Consider the following 23,357-nt stretch of genomic DNA (forward strand, 5'->3'; position numbering starts at 1 on the left):
GAGCTTCAATATTAACTGACAGATGATCCCAAACTTGCAAATCTTTGGTCATTTCAAGTTCAATTCATCAGTCAGTCTGTCCATCCATCTATCCAAATGTCCTTATTGGTGAGCACTTACCATGTAAATTTTATGGCATACTATTTATTCTTATTCCTTTCTGTCCAATTTCCCCAAACTTTAGAGTCATATTATAAACAGCAGCTGATAAAATTGATACTATAGCATATGATCTTTAATATACAAAACACACTAAGGCCTTCTTTCAAAATCAGACGATTATATATGTACAAGTTATATTTTCGCTTTCAACCATCAAAGGTACTATGACAACTCAAATACTTATCGGAGTAACTTAATTAAACTAAAAGGTGTAAAAAAAAAACCATGGTAATTACACATTCCATATTATTAACTTTTCTAATAAGAATATTCAGATCTCAAACTAATTAATTCTCATTAGTCACAATTACATACACCAAGCACCTTATTATTATAAATGAAAAGCAATTTCCAAGGAGCATTTTATGACAAATGTATAGCTAAAATAAGTCATACAATATATTTTTCTAATATGTATTATGTCCTCCAACTTTAACCATGTGCCCATTGTACTCCTGAAATTAATATGCTAAATCTTCTAAAGGTACTATAATGTATAAAGGAAAATAATAACGGCAGGATGATTTGTTTTTTCTATCACCTTGTGGTATAAGAAAGAGACCCAGACTACATTTGATACACATAATGATCAGCTGTGGAGAGAAACTTAAAGAAACTGGGTATCTACATGGCTTTCCATTTCTAGGCAAAGATGCAATAGCTAGCTGTGCTTTAGTGACAAGTTCTCCCTATTATATTCCACTTTTGTCTACATTTCCCCAAATGCCATCCGTTTAGCCAAAATGCCCTATCTTAGGGTGAATGCCATTCCCAAGTCCAAGGTTACTTCTAGGGCAACCAGAGCCTCCCATGGAAGCTGCTGACACAGTCACCGTATTTTATGTTTGTGTTAAAAAAGCATTTATTCCTAAACATAAAACATTACTATATTTAAAATATATATATTTCAGAAGACAAGTAAGCATTTGGAACTTGGTATTTCTAATAATTAGAGCCATGAAAACAAAGTATAAACAAAAAACATCTAACATTTAAGCAAGGCCCGATGTGAGTCTTACTTGAGGATAAGAGGATACAGATATCTCCTTTGGGGGTGATGGTTGACTGCAAGGGAAGTTACCAGGTAAAAGCAACCATAAACTCTGTTTTGGGACCTCAGGATGCTACCAACCTTGCCCCTATGGATGTTTTCCTGATCTCTCTCTTGGGCAGCAGTTATTCTTCCCTGAATTCTCACAATATCAACTGGGATTCTGCTTCTCTTTGGGCATTTACACTTCATATATTCACTCGCTCACTACACCAACTGATTACATATGCCTCAAATATGAGACTGTGTGCTGGAGGCTCTGCTAGGCTCTGGGATGAGCACCAATCCTGCACTCATGGATCACAGAATCTGTTGGGAGAGAACTGCAGCTCTGGACCCTGGAGGATCCAGGGAGAATCAAGCTCATCTCATCTTCCTCGTACGTTCGCTGAAGGTGGGACCAATGTTTGACTCCTCTTGACTTTGTACATTGAGATGCTTCCTAGCACGGGGCCTTGTAAAGTCCCCTCAGAGTTCAAGTGAGTTGTAGCAGTCTAGCAGAGTGAGTGGCCTTCCTCAGACACTTCCCACACTCGGCACTGCAGCACTGAGTTCTTCAGGCTGAACAAAATTAAAAGAGTGCTAAGAACAGCAATGTTTCTATCTGGCATTATCAAGAATGAGGCTGTCCACATTAATCAATTTTAAACATTATTGATGTTTACCTCCTTAAGTGTCAAAATTTCTTGTTCTTTTTACCATTTTTACATCTTTTTTCCTTTCTTAACAGCTAATGCTATACAGTTTCATACACACTCAATTAACTGTCATATCACAGGGTATTGTGTTAGTTGGCATTCCTGCTACCAGCATTTCTTTAAACCCCTCCCTGACACCACTACTACCCCACCTCTCCTCACTGTTGCAGCTTAATCAGGAGCCCATGACCAGTGAAGAAGAAGGCTACGTTTTGTGCTATCTTCAGGACTCACTGTTCCTTTTAATGTAGGTCCAAGGAAGTCCTTCCCCAGTGAACACGAAGATGGTCCTTGAACTTGCAACATTGTTTGCCAGGAACTTCAGTCCCCAATCATTCTGAATAGAACTGAACTCAATCGGAAATCCAATGAAAACTGGCACATTAATTTCCAAAGCTTTGTCAGGGTGTTGGGAGACATACCACAAAGCAGTCAAAGCAAATACCATCTAGTCGCCTCTTAGATTTCTAGGAAAAAGTTGTGCTGGAAGTTACTCAGGCCTGCACACATGTCTGCAGAGTTGGTCTCATACAATGCCTTGCAGGTGCTATGCATGCTGGGTCTGCCTTCCTTTCAAGCATCTTCTTATGCGCAGTGCAAGACAGGATAAAACGAACACCCTAGCCTCAGTGGCAGGAATCCCATCAAGCAACCACTGAGCAAGAAGGTACAAACTCTCCAACACGTTTTCCTTAGAAGCCAAATGACCTAGGAGGGGGTAACACTATACCACCCAGAAAAGCAAGGACTACACTATTCCAATCAAATATACCACCAATGACTGTCTGGTACCTAAATTAGGTACAAACAAGCCTACTGCTCTGTCCCTACAACCATTAAGGTTCTACTGACTCTTCTACTCCCCAGCCCCACCACTGTCTGTAAAAAGAGGTGTCTGAGAATCTCTCAACAGCTCTCAGAGCCTGTTCAACAAACACTTAACAGAGCACCTCAGAAGCTACTCTTTAAAAGTTCTAAGGAGGTAGAGTTGGACTCGATATTATGAAGGGAGGTACTTAAAACAATCAGGGGGCCTAAAATTAGAACAAATAGCCAGGCCAGGCAATGAGCCAGTAGAAGTATTCAAGCAATAGGCTGGAGGACTGCTAACTGAACAATGTCAACAGAACCACAGGGCAGGAGTAAACGGGTTCAATTTAGCTCTGGGGCTGACCCTATAGAATCCATCTGACTGACAGTCCGTGTGGGTTTCTGAGTTATAGGAAACCCACGGTTTCCTCCAGATAATGACTCAAATCTTTTAAAACGGCTCCAGGATACCAAAACCCTTTGAGGTATTAAAGGCATCTCAGCTGTTCATGTGCATACCAATTATCTGGGAATTTGTTAAAAATGCCCATTCTAATAGAAAGAGCCTGGGATGGGCTCCAGTGTCTGCATCTCTAACAAGGCCCCTGGAGGTGCCCGTGGTCTGAGGACTACACTTGGAGTAGGAAAAAACCTCACTGATGAGGCAACATGAGTTCTAATAGGAAATCTGGTCATGTGTCCACACAGCTCCGACTCCATGCCACCCTGTGAACTGGAATTTACTGAGAGTCAGATGCCAGGACTAACATTAGGATTAGATATTTGAATAGTCCTAATTATTCAATAAAATCTGACTATCTCTAAAAGGATGGACAGCTTGAGATCACTGATACCAGAATCTCTAGAAAACAGGAAACCAAAAATATCAACATAGCCCGAAAAGGTAACCAATGGTCTGGGTTTCAGAAAACATCAGGTTAGCTCCACAGGTAATTCCGGCAGGTTCCCTCAACAGAGACATCGATGAGAGAAGTTGGATAGTGGTATGTGTGCACCAAGTAAGGTGAGCAACTGTGGGAAACCCTGCCTAGGAAGTACACAGACTTGGTGGCACAGGGTACATGCTCCATGGGCCAATACAGTTGGGTCTCAGTCCCCAGAGGTCCTTACCACCTCAATACAAATAGTCCCCTTCTCCTTGAGTTACCTTGCTTGCACAGGAACCTCTGAGTCCTGCCGGATCTTGTCAGTTGTGATGACAATGTTCATGCTTCTAAAATGTTCTTCTATTATTACTTTATTGAATTTGGCTCCATCAAGCCTCACCCTCTAACAAACACTGATCCTCTCCTCAAAGATTGCTAATACCAGTGCCTTGTCTCTTCAGGCAATACCATAGTCACATCTTTTTAATGTAGATATTCTGACTCCGGAAACCAACTTTAAGTTACTAGAAGGTTGAATCCACATTTCTTCTCTATTGCCTAAACCCAGTGTTCACATGTAATAAGCACAATCTGCTTTAGCAGAGTTGAAAATACCAACAAACTTTTACAGAAAAGATTATCACTGAAACTTTCTCACTCACATCAAACTCTTCTATCCATGATCACAAAACTGTTAGAGCCAAAAGAATACAGTCCAGTTGAAATCTGACTTGAGAAGCATTAAAAAATTTTTAGAAAAAGCACTTTCATGAAAAATTGCCAAAACTTTGCACAAAGTTTATATTATAAAATCACCCTGGTAACACCTTACATTATGACTAGTAGAAACACTGTGGTTTACCACTTCACAGAGCATGCACCAGATTGTCATAACAGCTAAGCAGTTGTAAGGATGTTTGAAAAAAAAAAAAAAACCCACATTTCTTTCTTTCTTTTTTAAATAAAAACCACATAAGTTTCTTAAAAAGAGAAATCATAAAAGTTTACAATTGTCGTGGTGATACAAAAGGTCCCAGAAAAGCCACACCCCCAAATTTAAAGTTCAGAATGAGGTCTTAGCTCATTATTCACAGAATTAATACTCTACAACTACAAAATTAAAAAGCCTATTACTGAAATGCATCCTGAAACAGAAGAAATTGTAACCATAACAATATACTAGTTTAAAAAATGGCTTTATACTAACTTGGGGGGAAAAACAGACTGCATTATATTAAAACTACTGTCCTAAATACCTTGTTTAGAAGACGCAGATTCCTAGACTTTCACCTTATATAAGAGATGTCCTGAAAAATTATATTAGTCGAAATTTTGGTCAATCAAAAAATAATTTAACTCATTTTGGAAAGTGACTTTAAAAGGAAACTTAGTAGGGCTCCTTCTACAGAAAGGGAGGGAGAACAATAGGCCTTGACCCCAAGGTGTCTCTCCTACATGATATGGACACTGCTGAGCAGAGTCAGCTCACTAGGCCTTTTCTTAAGAGGGAGGTGAGCTGGACTTACAGGAAAAGCACATGGGTTATCACCAGTGCTCTACTCCCTGACACTTAGGAATAATACGTTTTTCCATTTTTTCCTGTACCAGCCAGAAACAACCAGAACAAAAAGCAGCACATACTCTCCAGGTAGGAGTGAGATCTTGAGGAAGATGATCAAGAAGAATGAGAGTGATGAGCCACAAACAGGGGAGGGTGGCAAGATGGCACAGACAAGATGGAAGAAGATGAGAAAGACTGCTGTGCTCAAAGTCACAGGGAGCAGCTCCACCCAGAGGGGTGACATGGTATCGAAGAAAACATCTTATCTGTCCAAAATAAGGGACACGTTCAAAGACCACAGTTTTACCTCTAAAATGACAGGAAAGGACTTGACATTGGGAAGAGGTGCACTTCTTTTCACTGCTCTGATGCCTACAGGGAATGCCTGGAAGCCAAAGGCAAGCCTCCTGAGCAGGGATCACTGCTTAAACGATCACTCAGCTAAAAGCTACAGAGATGACTCCAAAGATGGAAAAACAATGGGAACGATCAAAATGCGGCCAGTTTAGGGCAGAGACTCGAATCGGTGCTGAATAAATTGTTAGTTATGCAAATAGGACTGGGAACTGCAGCTCCATGGAGGATGGAAACCTCACAAATGTCATGCTTCTAAACATGTGGGATTCTATACTGACCTGGCCTGACTGACTTGTCTATGACACAGACCCCAAACTTACTTTAGGATTAGGGGTTTCCAATTCCAAAAGAAGTGTCCCTTGCCCTACCCCCAAAGTCGCTACAATTATAGTGGCGACATTCAAATCCTCAAATACTGAATATCTGTCAAGAAACAGGAAGAGTAGTCACATTGGTGATAATCCTCTTCCACTGCACTGCTGCTAATTCTAGTGCAGGGGGTTGGAGGTGGCTGGAATGAATTCCAAAACAACCACGCCCACTGAGCACCCTGAGACTGTCTACTTATTAAGCTTTGCTTCATCCTTTTCCACTGTATGTCTCCACTCGCTACTACTATACTTTGTGGTTAATAATTTCTGGCCTACTTCTTACCTATGCTTCTGTATTCTCTTCAGAAATAGCTTATTTTCTCATCTCCAAGCTTCTCTACCCCCAATGCTCACTTACTTTGTTGGTTTCGCTTGTCACTGGCATTTTTCAAAGGGAGGCAAACAGGACAGTCATGTCGTGTGCAGTTCTTCCAATGAGAGATGATTTGTCGTGAAGATGCACAATGGGCAACTATGACCAGAAAAACAACGAGATGTTATTTTTCTATCCAAATCGTCACACTTTCAATTACACCTAAATTATAATGCCAGGTTCCATAAGAAAATGGTAACAAGTGTAACCATAACACAGTACAGGCAGTCCTCAACTTACAAACAGGCAGTTTTCCAAAAAGTTTGTAAGTTGATTGTTGAGAATTCCAAACAAAAACTTCCCATAGAAGCAATGTTATGAATGATGGTGATTAAGGTTCCGCCCACAAAACAAAACAAAAGCTATTTGACCTGAAGAACTGAACAACTGAAATGAAAGGTATAATAAATAATTCTGTAATATCATTATTTAAAATAAAAATGTTATAGTATGTTTCAGGATGGAACCATCTAAATATTATAGGTGAAGAAATACAGATAGAGAAGCAAATGAGAAGTCTGTGGAGATTCTGAAGGGGGCCCCTGGACACTTTTCAAAGCACTTCAAAGGATAATTAAACCTGGTTACTGAGTCTTTATCTCCATTTCCATACTAAGGCATTGCCATCTCTTTCTAAAGGTCTGGCATAACCCTCTTCAGCTTCCCCATCAAAGGTTATGCTGGGGACTCACAAATGTCACAAAGTGAGATAGGCAGATAGGGAGAGAGTCTCCCCAAGGTTTATGAGCGCAAGAAAGAAAAGGAGAGGATAAAGTTTAGAGGATAGTAATTAGTAAGAAACACTTCCTTCTGTAGAATTGAGGGGTCTATGGTAAAAGGGGGATGGGGGGGTCACATGATGTGCCTAAGTCACCACCTCAAGGGGAGGGAGGAGTTGGCAGAGATGATATGGTGTGCTCAGTTCCCCAGGTCACAAACAGTCACCCCGTATCCTGAATAGCTTCAAGATGGAAGTGTGGAGGAGCAAGGAAGTGAGCCCTGGCTGCCTGAACACATGACAGAGCTGCAAGAGAGATGCTTTGGGTTGAGAGAAGGGTGTGTACATGCAGATGTGTGTGCTACAACACCAAAAGAAAACCGTGATCTAGACAATTAAAATTAAGGAAGACTGTGCCTAAGAAATAACAAGAGTCTTCTGTGAGAGCCCTGGCTGGCATGGCTCATCTGGCTGGGCATCGTCCTACACAGGGCACATGCCTGGGTTTCGGGAATCGTCCCTGGCTGGGAAGCATACAAGAGGCAACAGATCGGCGTTTTGCTCTTATATCAATGCTTCTCTCCTTCTCTTTCTCCCTAACTTCTCCCTCTCTCTAAATAAAGAAGTAAAACCCTTTTTTTATAAAAGTCTTCTAATGACAGAGGGAGGAGGAAAAGAACAAATGCAGGGCACAGCCTCAAGAAGGTCACAGAATATTATAATAAAGCCAAATTGCCTTTCTCCTTAGCAGTTAAATGTTCCAGTGGTATCTGAATGGATGGTGTATGGAGATGCAGGCTACAGGAACCCTATAATAAGAGAGCTGCCTAAGAACGAGAAGGACAAATTTCATCCTAAGATCTGTCAATAGGATTTCAGAAAATGGCACTTACCTTGACAGGCTTTCCCAGCCTGACAATGGGTCATGTGATTCAAAACATTTTTCATGGTTCGACAATGTGGGAGAGAGCAGGCCCGAACCTCTCCATTTGCTTGTTCTCGTCTCTGACATTTATGAGCATGAAGCAGTAGAACCAGCTGCTGCTGTATCAGTTTGCGTTTTTCAGGATCTGCAGTGGGGCCAGTTGCAATTGCTTGTGTAGGTACAATTCCCACTGATGTTTGCATCTGAGACTAAAATAAAACAAATTAATAGACATTTTAATAATCTTTTAGAGTTCCAATTCATGTTTTTAATTATTTTTCAAGCGAATGCTAAAACCAATGGATAATACTGGCACAGAGAGAAGGCAGCTGGTATGGTTCTCTAATTCATCAGAGACTCTAAGGAAGATAAATAAGCAAAGAAACAAACAGCCAAGAAGCGAGGCTGATTAAAGTTGACTTGTGTATGACTGTCTCACAAGAAGAAAATGATGCTTATTCTTACCTGTGTGAGGGGTGACCCCCCAAAACCTGGAATTATCTTATGGAGGGTGGGCCCCTTGTAGTACAGACTTCCCTCACTAGGTGAGTGTTCTAGGAACCCATTTGTATCAGTGCACCAGATAGCGTTGTTGTGAGAGGCTGCATTCAGCTTCAGTGAATTTTTTTAAGCCTTTGCCTATTTCATGATGGGTGATTATGAGCACACCTGCCCACACTGCACTGAGTTTTAAAAAATGGCATGACCCCTGTGCCCTACCCTCCCTATTCATCCAATCTCAACTGAACAACTTTTTTTTTGTGTTTCCCCGGATGAAAAAAAGTCATCAAAGGGAAATGTTTACCAATGCAGAAGAGTCAAAAAAATGGCAGATGCACTAAAAGGCATCAAAATCGGCGAGTTCAAAAACTGTTTTAAGCAGTGGTAAAAAAGTCTCAATAGGTGTATTACATCAATTGGAAATACTTTGAAGGTGACTGAAGTTTAAACACATAAGAATACACAATTTTTTATAAATAAATTCTGGGTTTTTTCAGGGTCCCTGCTCATAGTAACCTAAACCCAACTTGCTCTACAATATATACAATTTAGGAAAAGCTGTGTATTATATTAGGTGAAACCATATAAACTGCTGTTTTTGTAGGCCCAAATGGCCAAACATTGACAATTTCATATGGTTCGATTTAACTGAAAAATATCTGATGGAGAAGAATCAGAGCCACCTTCTGGATTTCATTCATTATTTTGTGACCAGAGGACAATACCTGCAGTATTCATTATCTGTTCTAAAAGACTAATACAACACTTATCTTCAATACGACCATCCAGTGTAACTGTTAATGCTTATGAAATGCATTTCCTTCCATTACAATTTCCACTCAGACACCTGATAGTATTTTCAAAAAATATCTGATGATCTGCTAAAGATACAGAAATAGTTTAGTTGCTTTCAATCCTTAAAAAGAACAAGCCAGACCGACTGTGCCTGTTAACTGCAAAGAAAATGGAAAAGGTGACCCATGGAGTCTTCTTATTCTTTACAAACTACGGCCAACATTCTTCGGATGTTCTTCAGAACTCTGATGTTCTGACACTCCCAACTTCATTTTACAACACTCACTGCCTCCTCTGAAGCACACCATCACTCTGACTTTCCAAATGAAGAATTAAAACCATATACTTGTGCCCTGACTGGTGTAGCTCAAGTGGATTGAGCACAGACTGTGAACTAAAGGGTCACCGGTTCAATTCCCAGTCAGGGCACATGCATGGGTTGCAGGCCAGGTTCCTGATGGGGGCCACATGAGAGGTAACCACACATTGATGTTTCCCTCCCTTCCCCTTTCTCTAAACATAAAATAAATAAAATATTTTAAAAAGGGAATTAAAACAACAACAACAAAAACCATATACTTGCAACTAGGAGGGGAAAAAACTATTAAAAATATTCCTTAAGACTTCCGCCAAGATGGAGGCATAGGTGGATGTGCCATACCTTCTCACACAACCAAGTTTAGAGACAACAAAATATTAGCAACAGAAAACAGCCAGAACACGGAAAATTGAACTTTTCGGAAGTCCGTTAACAACAAATTCTTCAGCCTGACCGGTAAGGGGCGAAACCAGCGGCTGGTGAAGTGGGGTTGCACAGGAAAACTCGGTCAGACGGACTCAGGCACGCGGAATCCAGGCGCAGGGTTGGACCTAGTGAGCGAGCGAGCGAGCCACCAGGCGGGGGAGCGGGGCTGCATGTTGACTGTGGTCACGCATTTGTGCGCGGGTGGACAGGCGAGGGAGTGAGCGGTTGGACCGGGCCAGGCGGGTCCCCCCGGCAAACGGCAGTGGAGGGCGCTGCCATTTCCCTGCTCTGACCCCACCTTCACATACAGCGTCATAACCCAGCGACTCTGAGTGGCCCGGCCCAGGTGAACCACCTAAGGCGCTGCTCCTCACCTGCTCCTCACCCAGCAGCGCGAAACAGCAGAGGGGGTCGCCATTTCCCCGCTCTGACCACACCCCCACATACAGCCTCACAACCCAGCGACCTGGGAGTCCAAGGCGCCGCTTGTCACACTTAATGGGCGCAAACAGACCAAAAATGGCGCAAGAAGATCTCAAAGCCCCAGAGCCTATTAATCTAAGCAATGAAGAAATAGCAAAACTCTCAGACGAACAGTTTAAAACACTGGTGATCAGGATGCTCACAGATCTGGTTGATTATAGCCACAAATTAGACAAATATATGAAGGCGAAACTAATTGAAATGAATGGAATTGCACAGGACACCAATAGCAATGAAAAGGAAACTGGGACTCAAATCAATGGAATGGACCAAAAGAAAACAAATAATGGCCAAACAGAAAAGAGTCAAGAAGCAAGCATTCAAAGAAATGAGGAGAGTCTTAGGAACCTCCAGGACATCTTTAAACGCTCCAACATCCGAATTATAGGGGTACCAGAAGGGGGAAAGGCACAGCCACCAGTGGAAAACTTATTTGAACAGATAATAAAGGAGAATTTCCTCAATCTGGCAAAAAAAAACAGACTTCCAGGAAATCCAGGAAGCTCAGAGAGTCCCAAAGAAGTTGGACCCAAGAAGGAACACACCAAGGCACATCATAATTACATTAGCCAAGATTAAAATGAAGGAGAGAATCCTAGAAGCAGCAAGAGATAAGGGGACAGTCACCTACAAAGGAGTCCCCATCAGACTGTCAGTGGATTTCTCAAGAGACCTTACAGGCAAGAAGGGGCTGGAAAGAAGTATTCCAAGTCATGAAATCCAAAGACCTACAACCAAGATTGCTCTATCCAGCAAAACTTTCATTTAGAATGGAAGGGCAGATAAAGTGCTTCTCAGATAAGATCAAATTCAAGGAGTTCATCATCACCAAGCCCTTATTATATGAAATGTTAAAGGGACTTACCTAAGAAAAAGAAGATAAAAAAGATGAACAGTGAAAGGACAGCAAACTCACAGTTATTAACAACCACACCTAAAACAAAAGCAAACTAAGAGGATAGCTAGATCAGGAGTGGAAACATAGAAATGAAGATCTCAAGGAGGGTTAGCAACAGGGGAGTGGGAGGAGGAGAAGGGGGGAGAAGGTACAGAAAATAAGTAGCATAGACAGTAGATAGAAAATAGAAGGGGGGGCAAGAATAGCATGGGAAATATAGAATCTAAAGGACTTGAGACACATGGTCATAAACTAAAGGGGGGATAATGGTGGGGATGGGGGGTAGGGTGGAGGGGAATGAAAGGGGGAATAGAACAACTGTAACAGCATAATCAATAAAAAAATTAAAAAAAATAAATAAATACTGTACCTACATGAAAAAATAAATAAATAAAAATATTCCTTAATGAACCAAAGCTCATTTTTAGTTACAGGGTTTTCTGGTTCGGTTCTAGCTTTATGAGAACTCAAAAAATAAGCATGTTGAAAAGCTGCATGGCTTTAATCAGGACCAAAACTCCTGGAAGCCAAACTAAGGTCTGAAGCAAAAGCAAAGTCCTAGCTGGGAAGCAGAGCTTGCTTACTTGAGTAGTAGTTAACTAAGACCAAACAACCTCTTTTTCTTACATTAATTTACCCAATTATAAAAGTAATGCAGACAATTTCCAAAGCAACAAAATTACTAAGAAAATAACACTTGACTCCCATTATCCAGGAGTCCACTATTAAAGTTCTGATAGGTTTTTCTTCTTCCAGCCTTGTTTTCTGCGAATATGCATATGTATGAACGATAGTCCTCTACTATATATGATAAATATTTATATCTGGCTTGTTATTTACTCCAGGTTCTGTCTATATGGTATGACAGCGGAATATGTAATGAATGTAAGGCTGGGTATAAACTTTAACCTCTCTCCTCCTTTTCTTGCAATTTAAAATAAAGCTTCAATATGTAGAGCTTCTGACTATGTTCCCAAAAGCACTCAGTATTGATGTTAAAAGTCTCCTCCTTCTTCAGCTTATTCTCAGGAAAGAAAACAAAAGCCCAATTAGAAACTAAGAGGAATGGACATACAGAATGTGAGAAGTCTAAGATTATCTTAGTTTAGGTCTCTTTCTTTTGCATTTACAAAAATTTCAAATATAAGAAAGCAGAGAAGAAAGGATACCTTAACAAAATGACTGATAATTCTTTAATATTTGCTGATAACTAAGTCCACACGCAAATTTTTCTAGTTGTTAAAAAAAAAAAAAGATTTTTACACCTCTTTTGCACAAATCAGGACCCAATTAAGGCCCACACCCTAGAGTTGACTGTTGTTTCCCTCTTTATTTTCTTTTCCCTCATCAGAGGAGGTTTTCATTTCTTTTACAGAGAGAGGAAAGCGGTAGAGAGAAACATCAACGTGAGAAAGAAACACAGATTGCTTTGCCTTCGTGTATGCACCCTGACTGGGGATTGGGCCTGCAACTGGGTATGTGCTCTGACCAGAAATCAACCCCGCAACCCTTCGGTGTATAGGACCATGCTCCAACCAACTGAGCCACACTGGTCAGGGCACCACCTTTATTTTCTAATGACAGTGACTTGAAGAGACCAAGCCTGCTGTTTCTTAAAATACAGAAATGCCATAAACAAAATAAACAGCAATCATATTTAAAAATCGAGTAAGAAATTCTAACCTTGCAATTAAATTATAAACAGGCTGCTTTTAAGTCATTAAAAGTTAACACATTATTTCTCATGTGGAATGTTCTTATTAGCATCTTTCGAACTACACATGACCATATGCTGAAACCTCAACACGTAGAAATAGCGTGGTTGGAAACCATACAGCACATTCAAAATGTTGTCTATTATCTGTCTATCTATAGATGCTTAATGAGCTCCACACACTGTATACATGTGTCTCAAAAGTAAACTGAGGGATGAAGCTGAATCAACAGCAAAATGGAAAAGACATGCCTCATGGCCCTGTGTTTGGCCCTCCCCACGTAAACCTGTATACTTGTGCAGCACTAGTCCAGTTTGCAAAGTGCTTACAAACACAGGGTACATTTAACTTCCTCCTCTCTCAAACTGTTGCTCAGTGAGATGAGACTTACAGTTCTTGTATGAACTATAAGCGGCCTGAAATCTACGTCAGAGGCATCCTCAGACTGTACAGACTTCCCTGCTCAATCCGCACTGCTCAGGAGGGCATTGAGAAGAAAACTGCTTAGACAAGAACCTCCATTTAAAAACACAGAACAGAACTGCAGCATTGAAAACACCCACAAAAGTAAAGCACAGATTTTATGAGATTTTGTTTGAAAAACAGTAAATATAAAGGGAGGAATCTCTCTTGCCAGATACCAAAGCTATAAAGCTACATATTTCCTGATACAAATATAAAAAAAAAAATCCATGTACATCGATTCCTATATCATCATAAAATAAAAATTAAATTCCAGATGAATTATAAGGCATAAAAATAGATGGAAACAATTAAAAGTATTAGAACAAATAAAGGACATTTTTAGAATGAAGATAAAAAACTTCTTAACATAGACATCAGATTAAGGCTTGGAAAAGGGAAAACTGCAGGAAAAATGGTTGTTTTTGAGAAATGGAAATAGTCAAAAAAGTCAGGGCCATTCTTTCTTTTTTTAATATATTTTATTGATTATACCATTAGAGTTGTCCCATTTCACCACCTTCATTCCCCTCCACCCTGCACACATCCTCCCTCCCATTCCCCCCTTTAGTTCATGTCCATGTGTCACAAGTTCTTTAGTTTCTGTATTTCCCATACTATTCTTGCCCTCCCTCCTATCTATTTTCTACCTACTGTCTATGCTACTTATTCTCTGTACCTTCTCCCCCCTTCTCCTCCTCCCACTCCCCTGTTGCTAACCCTCCATGTGATCTTCATTTCTATGGTTCTGCTCCTGATCTAGCTGTCCTCTCTTAGTTTGCTTTTGTTTTAGGTGTGGTTCTTAATAACTGTGAGTTTGCTGTCCTTTCACTGTTCATCTTTCTTATCTTCTTTTTCTTAGGTAAGTCCCTTTAACATTTCATATAATAAGGGCTTGGTGATGATGAACTCCTTGAATTTGATCTTATCTGAGAAGCACTTTATCTGCCCTTTCATTCTAAATGAAAGCTTTGCTGGATAGAGCAATCTTGGTTGTAGGTCTTTGGATTTCATGACTTGGAATACTTCTTTCCAGCCCCTTCTTGCCTGTAAGGTCTCTTTTGAGAAATCCACTGACAGTCTGATGGGGACTCCTTTGTAGGTGACTGTCCCCTTAGCTCTTGCTGCTTCTAGGATTCTCTCCTTCATTTCAATCTTGGCTAATATAATGATGATGTGCCTTGGTGTGTTCCTTCTTGGGTCCAACTTCTTTGGGACTCTCTGAGCTTCCTGGATTTCCTGGAAGTCTGTTTCCTTTGCCAGATTGGGGAAGTTCTCTTTTATTATTTGTTCAAATAAGTGTTCCACTCGTGGCTGTTCCTCTTCCCCTTCTGGTACCCCTATAATTCGGATGTTGAAGCGTTTAAAGATGTCCTGAAGGTTCTTAAGCCTCTCCTCATTTTTTTGAATTCTTGTTTCTACATTCTTTTCTGTTTGGTCATTTTTTTCCTTTTTCTGGTCCACTCCTTTGATTTGAGTCCCAGTTTCCTTTCCATTACTATTGGTTTCCTGTGTATTTCCATTTATTTCAATTAGTTTAGCCTTCATATGTTCCTCTAATTTGTGACTAAAATCAACCAGTTCTGTGAGCATCCTGATCACCAGTGTTTTGAACTGTGCATCTGAAAGTTTGGCTATTTCTTCATCACTTAGATTTATCGGCTCTGGGGCTCTGAGTTGTTCTTGAGCCATGTTTTGATCTGTTCGTGCCTGTTATGTATGAGGAGCAGAGCCTTAGTTGTTCACCAGGGTGGGGCCACCCAGGTCGCTGGTTTGTGACGCTGTACTGGGGGCAGGGTCAGAGAGGGACAATGGTGGTTCCTTCTGCTGCTTCCTGCTGCTGGGGCCTGTGCAGTCCGTCTCACTGCTAGGTTCTTCACCATTTTATCTGCGCGTGAATGTGTGACCTGGATCAGCCCTCAGTGGGTCCACCCACTTCTCCACACCTGGGATCCGCCCACAGCTGCCGGTGCACCTGGGTTGCGCGCCCAGGTCAGTCCAATGAATCTTTCCTGTCCAACCCCACTCTGCTGCTGGCTCTGCCCCTTACCAGTTTGGCGGTAGGGTGCCTTGTTGTCAGACTTCCGTGTAGTTCAATTTTCTGTGGTTTGGCTGTGTTTTTGTTGCTAAAACTTTATTGTTTTTAAACTTAGTTATGTGAGAAGGTGCAGTGCTTCCACCTATGCCTCCATCTTGGTGGAAGTCAGGACCATTCTTAAAGCCCCTGATACACAGGGTGGGGCCAAAGCAGGTTTACAGTTGAGAGTATATGAAACACAGTTTGTTCTTATACTGTGATTTACTGTATTATTCTCCATACAAACAACTGTAAACCCGCTTTGGCCCCAACCTATATGTTGCCAAACTGTTTTCCAGAAAGGTTGCAGCACTGACTATATAAAATGTTCTATACCTCGGTGGCAAGAAAAGTCAATGGAGAGAAGAACAGTTTTCTCAACTAATGGTGATGAAAAGGACAAGACAACTGGATATCCACATGAAAAAAAAGAGGGTGAACCCTTTCTTCACATCAAACTAAAAGATTAACTCAAAATGAATAGAAGATCTAAAATTATAAAAATGTTTAGAGAAGATAACAGGAGTAAATCTTCATGACCTTGGATCAGGCAATGGATTCTTCAACATGTCACCAAAAGTACAAACAACAACAAAAATAAACTGAACCTCATTAAAATTGAAAATTGTTATGTCTCAAAGGACACTATGGAAAAAAGTAAAAGATGATCCTAAGAATTAAGAGTAAATATTTGCAAATCGTGTATGTGATAAGGGACTTATATCTAAAACACACAAAGAACTTTTACAGTTCAATGGTAAAAAGACAAATAACCTAATTAAAAATCGACAAAAGACATCAATAGACATTTTCCCAGAGAGGATATACAATTGGTCAATAAGCACATGAAATAATGCTCAACACCATTAGTCATCAAGGAAATGCAAATCAGAACCACAATGAAATACCACTTTGCACCCACCAGTTTACAATAAAAAAAGACAGTAATAAGTTTTGGTGAGCATGTGAAAAAATTGGGAGCCTTATACAATTATGGAATGTCAAACTATGCAGCCCCCTGGAAAAACAGCCTGGCAGTTCATCAAAAGGTTACACCTTGCCCTGGCTGGTGTAGCTCAGGATTGAGCTACAGGCCTCTGAACCAAAGGATCGAGGTTCGATTCCCAGTCAGGGCACATGCCTGGGTTGCAGGCCAGTTCCCAGCAGAAACGCACAAGAGACAACCATACACTGATATTTCTCTCCCTCTCTCCTTCCCTTCCCCTCTAAAGATAAATAAATAAAATCTTTAAAAAAATTATTAAAAAAAAAGGTTAAACCTTGAGTTACCATATGACCCAGCAATTACCCTCCTAAGTATATACCCAAGAGAATTAAAAACATATGTGTACACAAAAATGTGTACACAAATGTTTGTAGCCTCATTAATCACAACAGCCAAAAAGTGGAAACAACTAAAAATGCCCATCAACTAATACATGCTGTAACATAAGCTTTGTAAACATTATGCTAATTTAGCAATTTTCAACTGGTGTGCCATGAGAAATTTTAAAACATGTAATACCTGACTATTTAGTCAGGAGCACTGACCTCTGTTCCCTTAGGCTGTCAAAAAATATGTTTTTTTGGTGTGCCACAGAATTTTAGTAATTAGTTTACGTGTGCCATGACATGAAAAAGGTTGTCTAATCTGTTTTCCATAACATGTCCAGAGTAGATAAACGCATAGGAGCAGAAAACAGATTAGTGGTTGCCTCTAGCCGGGGGATCAGGGGAAATGGAGAGCAACTATTAATGATGCAGGATTTCATTTTGGAGTGATGAAAATATTCTAAAACTGACTGGTGACAAGGGTTGCACAATGTACTACATAGCACTGAACTGTGGTATTTTAAAGGGGAGAATTCTATATGAGTATGTCCCCCAAAGGCTAATCATCAAAGAAATGATATGAAAGCTAAAGGTATTTTTCACCTATTGGTAGGACCAAGATAAAAACATAATGACTGGTATCGATGAGGAGATAGAGTAATATTAACTCTCAGGCAGTTTGGTAGTAATGCAATTTAGAATGGCTTTGGAAAGCAACACGTATCAAACAGAAAAATGTGCATTTCTGGCCCTAACTGGTGTGGCTCAGTGGATTGAGCACTAGACTGAAAACCAAAGGGTCACCAGTTGGATTCCCAGTCAGAGCATGTGCCTGGATTGCAGGCCAGGTCCCCACCGTGGGGCACATGAGAGGCAACCACACACTGATGTTTCTCTCCCTCTTTCTCCTCCTCTTCCCATCTCTCTAAAAATAAATACAATTTTTTTTAATATTTTATTATTTATTTATCTTTAGAGGGGAAGGAGGGGAAGGAGAGAGGGAGAGAAACATCAATGTAGGGTTGCCTTTTGTGCGTCCCCTGCTGGGAACTGGCCTGCAGGGAACCGGCCTGCAACCCAGGCATGTGCCCTGACTGGGAATCGAACCGCGATCGTGTGGTTCGCAGGCCCGCGCTCAATCCACTGAGCTACACCAGCCAGGGCCTAAATACAATATTTTTAAAGAAAGTTATAAATAAGAGGATGAAGGAATTAAAAAAAGAGAGAAATGTGCATTTCTTCTGATTCAGTAGTTCCACTTCTTATGACTTATTATTAGGGAAACACTGTAAACTAGAGCACTAAAATGCATGTGCAAAGACAGGCACCACACCTTCATTAAATTATTAAAAATTATAAAACTCCTAAATGCCTTTCAAATGTTGACTAATTAAACAAATTATGGCAAGAGACCTAATGAAATAATAGCAGTGATGAAAAATTAGGTACACTCCAAGAAACCCCCAGTAACAGCCATGTGGAGCAAAATAATGGCCTAGCTGAGAGGCCTGTTGTACAATGATTGTTATAATAATGGTAATACATTAGACCATTATATTTTCATGAAAAGCTGTCTTCAACACATTAAGCTAAAAAAGAAAGTTACACCTGGCTGGTGTAGCTCAATGGTTTGAATGAGGGCCCAAAGGGCCACCGGTTCAATTCCCAGTCAGGGCACATGCCTGGGATGCAGGCCAGGCCCCCAGTAGGAGGCATGCAGAAGCAACCACACATTGATGTTTCTCTCTCCCTTTCTCCCTCCCTCTCCCAGATCTCTAAAAATAATAAAATAAAAAAGAAAGTTACAGAACAGTATGATAAAGTCATTCATTTTTCTTTATTAACTCCGTACATTTGTATCTATCCTTAGAAAAACCCTAATATTATCTGGTGGCTATCGCTGGACAGTGATGGGATCATTTTTATAATTATGTATTGTTTGAACATCTTACAACAAACATCTAATATTTTTTAAATGAAAAAAAATTCTACTTTTGGGGGAGAAAGAATTCAGAAGAATCAGTAGAAAGTGACAAAGAAATAAAGATAAAAAATAAAACTGTAAATGTACTAGAGGGTAATAAGATATTTTGTAATGCAAAGGTGGTTAAGACCTTCCTGAAAAAATTATAAAGCAATGGTTCCTAAAAAATCCCCAGTAAAAACCTCTTCAAATATAGATTTCCCATTCCTCTGTCCCAGAAACTATGATTTAAAAATCTAGGGTGGAGTCAGAAGCAGTTCTATTTGGTAAAGTTCCATAGGGGATGCATTACTAATTTTAGTTTTATTTTCCCCCAGATTTTCCAAAATGAATATTGCCTTTACTTTTACAGGGAATAAGACAGAAACATTTAAAGGAAAAGGCCCACAGGTAATTCTGATGCAGTGGTAGGCTGTACCATTAAGTGCAAGAGGACAGACTACGGGAGCACTTATACTCCCCCCTCCAGGACCAGCCACAAGAACATATGTGAAAGCAATCAACAAACTAGGAAAAAAATACTGAACACACAAGGCAAAGCAAACTATAATGCAGGTATTATTTTTTCTCTTTCTCTTGGCCAGTCTTTATTTCTCAAGTACTTCATGCCAGGCTCTGTGTTCAGTGCTCATTTAATACACAATTCCCAAGGGAGGAACTAACTCAGGGCCAGCACCACCTTACAAAAGAAGTAAGGTGGTGCTGGCCCTGATGTGCACTTTGCCCAGATGGTACACTCAATGGTGGAGCAGGAGGTCCAGCAGTAGAGCTCCCACCCCTAACCTGTCTGCTACCCACCTTGCTTTATAAAGTATTCTAAGAGACTCTAGAAGAAAAACTGGCAAACTAAGCAACTCAAAAAAGAAACAGGTATTTCTTTAAACATAAGTACTTTAATTTTTTACCAGTAATCAAAAAAATTGCAAATCAAAATAATGAGACACCATCTTCTGCTATCAAAGCTCACAGTGATAAACCTACAGCCTTGGGAACATCTTACAATGCTGGTGATCTGGTACGTGACTTTTGTTGGAAGGCAATATAACAATATCCAACAAATGTCTTAAGATGTACACAATATACATTTCTGGAATTCAGATCAGCTCACATGTAACTCCTAATCATGGAAGAAAAGGCTAGCATGGTGCAGAAGTCACATTGGTTCAACTGTGATATCCCCCACCCCCCAGCATGTTAGTAGCATTTTGAGCCATGAGTAACAGCAGGTAAATACAAAGACACAGAACCAGCAGCTGCAGGGATACAGCTCACCCCACTCCCCTATTTGCTAGATTTGGCCACATGCCCTTTGCATGCATCATTTGTCATAATAGCTCAACCATCATTTATCCAAGTCCATCAAATAATTTTGAAAAACAAATATTATATTTCTGTGGTATTCCTTAAATTTTTTAAGGAATCTAACATGTACTTTTTTTTTATTAGGGTTGCTACTGTTACATGGTTTTAAATAATCAATGCCACCCCCATTTTTCTATATGCCCTATACTCTATCCTAAGGATATAATCACAACTATGAACAGGAATACATAAGACGTTTATCTTGGCATTATTCCTAGAAAAATAAGTCATTTTTCATTAAGTGTCCAAGAACAGCTTTTAATATCTGCAAAGGACTCCAATGCAAACAGTAAGAAGCAGAACTTGACCAAGGCAGAATGGGGATGAAAGAGCTTCCTACCACCACATGAACCGCTGTTCCAAATCCAACCACTGCCCCAAATCCATCAGGCTGGGATCCCTACAGACAGCTCTTCAGATCAACCTGGCCCCAAATTCCATGTCACTGATGGAGTACAGACCCACACACCTCTGATACCCTTACCCAGCCCACCTGGAAACTTTACTTCTCCCTAGCCTCCAGTTAAAGTTAGAAAATGACACCAAAGTGAACACTAGGTGGGACAAGAGATTGCTTGGCGATACCTGCTTGTTCTGATTCCCCCAGAAGGGCCCTAGAACAGCTGGGTATACAAAGCTTTAGAGTCATAAAATAAAGAAAATACTCATTAAACGCATACAGCTATGAAATTGGGAAGAAGAGATAATCACCTTTGGAATGATAAAGATCAACTGTAAGAAACATAGCTGCTTTAGATGGAAGGAATGTTTTGTTTCCTTTGGTGTTTATTGACTTTTTTTAAGCCTTACAATTTAAGATTTAAATCAACAGAAAAATAACTTGAAATTACTTTAAGATGGGTCAAAATGATTTCTAAATAATTTCCTAATCAGAACGCTATGATCTGACACTGGAAAACAACAGGCTAAGTCAAGGAGGAAAACTCAATGGGTGAGATGGAGGGCAAAGGCAGGGGGACTGATAAGTGAACAGATAGATCCTCACCCCCCAACTCTATACCCTGCCTCAAGATGATTCCTTCTGAACTGGGGAGTTGGTCTGACAAGAAAGAATGAGTGATTACCTGCTATCTCACAAAGAAATCCTACAAGGTAGAAGGTGCTGGATCAATCCCAAAAGCCAAGGTGACTAGACCAGCAGTTCTCAAGTGAGTTAAGGGTTCTTAAAAGGAATCCAGCCAAACACTGCTTTTGGGTGAAGTGGCAGCACATTGTGTTGTTATGCTTCAATTGGTGGTGTGACAAGGGGGCAGGAAGGCATCAGGCCCATTGACCAAATGACCAGTTCAAAAGAATTACCAATTAACTAGTAAAACTTTTTAAAAATATATTTTATTGATTATGCTATTACAGTTGTCCCATTCCCCCCTCTTCATTCCCTTCCACCCTCCACAACCCTCCCAACCACATTCCTCCCCTTCAGTTCATGTCCATGAATCGTAAGTTCTTTAGCTTCTACATTTCCCATATTATTTTTGCCCTCCCTCCTATCTATTTTCTACCTACCATCTATGCTACTTATTCTCTGTACCTTCTCCCCCTCTCTCCTCCTCCCACTCCCCTGTTGCTAACCCTCCATGTGGTCTCCATTTCTGTGGTTCTGTTCCTGTTCTAGCTGTTTACTTAGTTTATTTTGTTTTGCTTTAGGCATGGTTGTTAGTAACTGTGAGTTTGCTGTCATTTTACTATACATGATTTTTATCCTCTTTTTCTTAGATAAGTCCCTTTAACATTTCATATAATAAGGGCTTGGTGATGATGAACTCCTTGAATTTGATCTTATCTGAGAAGCACTTTATCTGTCCTTCCATTCTAAATGAAAGTTTTGCTGGATAGAGTAATCTTGGATGTAGGTCTCTGGATTTCATGACTTGGAATACCTTCTTGCCTGCAAGATCTCTTTAGAGAAATCAGCTGACAGCCTGATGGGAACTCTTTTGTAGGTGACTGTTTTGTAGGTGACTGTCCCCTTATCTCTTGCTGCTTCTAGGATTCTCTCCTTCATTTTAATCTTGGCTAATGTAATGATGATGCGCCTTGGTGTGTTCCTCCTTGGGTCCAACTTCTTTGGGACTCTCTGAGCTTCCTGGACTTCCTGGAAGTCCATTTCCTTTGCCAGATTGGGTAAGTTTTCTTTTACTATTTGTTCAAATAACTTTTCCACTTATTCTTCCTCTTCCCCTTCTGTTACCCCTATAATTCGTATGTTGGAACATTTAAAGATGTCCTGGAGTTTAAGCCTCTCCTCATTTTTTTGAATTCTTGTTTCTTCATTCTTTTCTGTTTAATTGTTTCTTTCTTCCTTCTGGTCTACTCCATTGACTTGCATCCCAGTTTTCTTCTCATCTCTATTGGTTCCCTGTGCATTTTCCTTCATTTCACTTAGGGTAGCCTTCATTTTTTCATCCAATTTGAGACCCAAATCAATCAGTTCTGTGAGCATCCTGATCACCAGTGCTTTGAACTGTGTATCTGATAGGCTGGCTATCTCTTGGTCGCTTATATGTATTGGCTCTGGGGCTTTGATCTGTTCTTCTGTTTGAACCATTTTTTTTCTTTTGGTCTGGTGGCACCTGTTACGTATGAGGGGTGGAGACTTAGGTGTTTACCAGGGCGGGTCAACCCAGTTGCTGGGTTGTGATGCTGTATGTGGGGGTCTGAGAGGGAACAATGATGCTTGCTCCACTCTCTCTCGGATTTCAGTCCCTTCTGCTGCTTCTCACAAGCAAATTGGGCCCTTCTGGTGCTGGTTTCCAGGTGGGTGGGCTTGTGTACATTCTAGGACCCTGTGGGTCTCTCCAACGAACTCTCCTATGAGGCTGGGAGTCTCTCACAGCACCTCAACCCCCACAAGTGTTTTCAATTGGTGCTTTTAGGCTTTATTTCCCTGAGCTGGGGCCTTGGATTGCACGGCCTATCTCACTGCCCGTTTTTGCCAAGTTTTATCTGCGAGCGAATGTGGAACCACGATCAGTCAGCTGCTTTGCACACCTCACTGGGTCTGCTCATTGCCACCCCACACCTGGGGCCGCCACCTGCATGCCCAGGGTCTGCCAGCCACCGCTTTTT

General features: G+C 40.6%; 1 protein-coding gene across 4 annotated transcripts in view; it reads right to left on the reverse strand.

The window, feature by feature from the left end:
• Positions 1-23,357, reverse strand: part of CREBBP (CREB binding protein) — a 144,812-nt gene that overhangs the window by 56,033 nt on the left and 65,422 nt on the right. For 3 of the 4 annotated variants that reach the window (XM_053671674.1, XM_053671673.1, XM_037154602.2), the window contains exons 4-5: positions 7,882-8,122; positions 6,256-6,369 (exon numbers count right to left, since the gene is read on the reverse strand). In XM_053671674.1, coding sequence (XP_053527649.1) covers positions 6,256-6,369; positions 7,882-8,122 — 355 coding nt within the window. The remainder of the gene's footprint in view (positions 1-6,255; positions 6,370-7,881; positions 8,123-23,357) is intronic. The other variant, XM_037154601.2, reaches the window with a different exon arrangement.

Source organism: Artibeus jamaicensis, unplaced genomic scaffold (assembly GCF_021234435.1).
Source record: "Artibeus jamaicensis isolate MK-2021 breed Jamaican fruit bat unplaced genomic scaffold, CSHL_Jam_final contig_700, whole genome shotgun sequence".
Classification (NCBI taxonomy): Eukaryota; Metazoa; Chordata; class Mammalia; order Chiroptera; family Phyllostomidae; genus Artibeus; species Artibeus jamaicensis.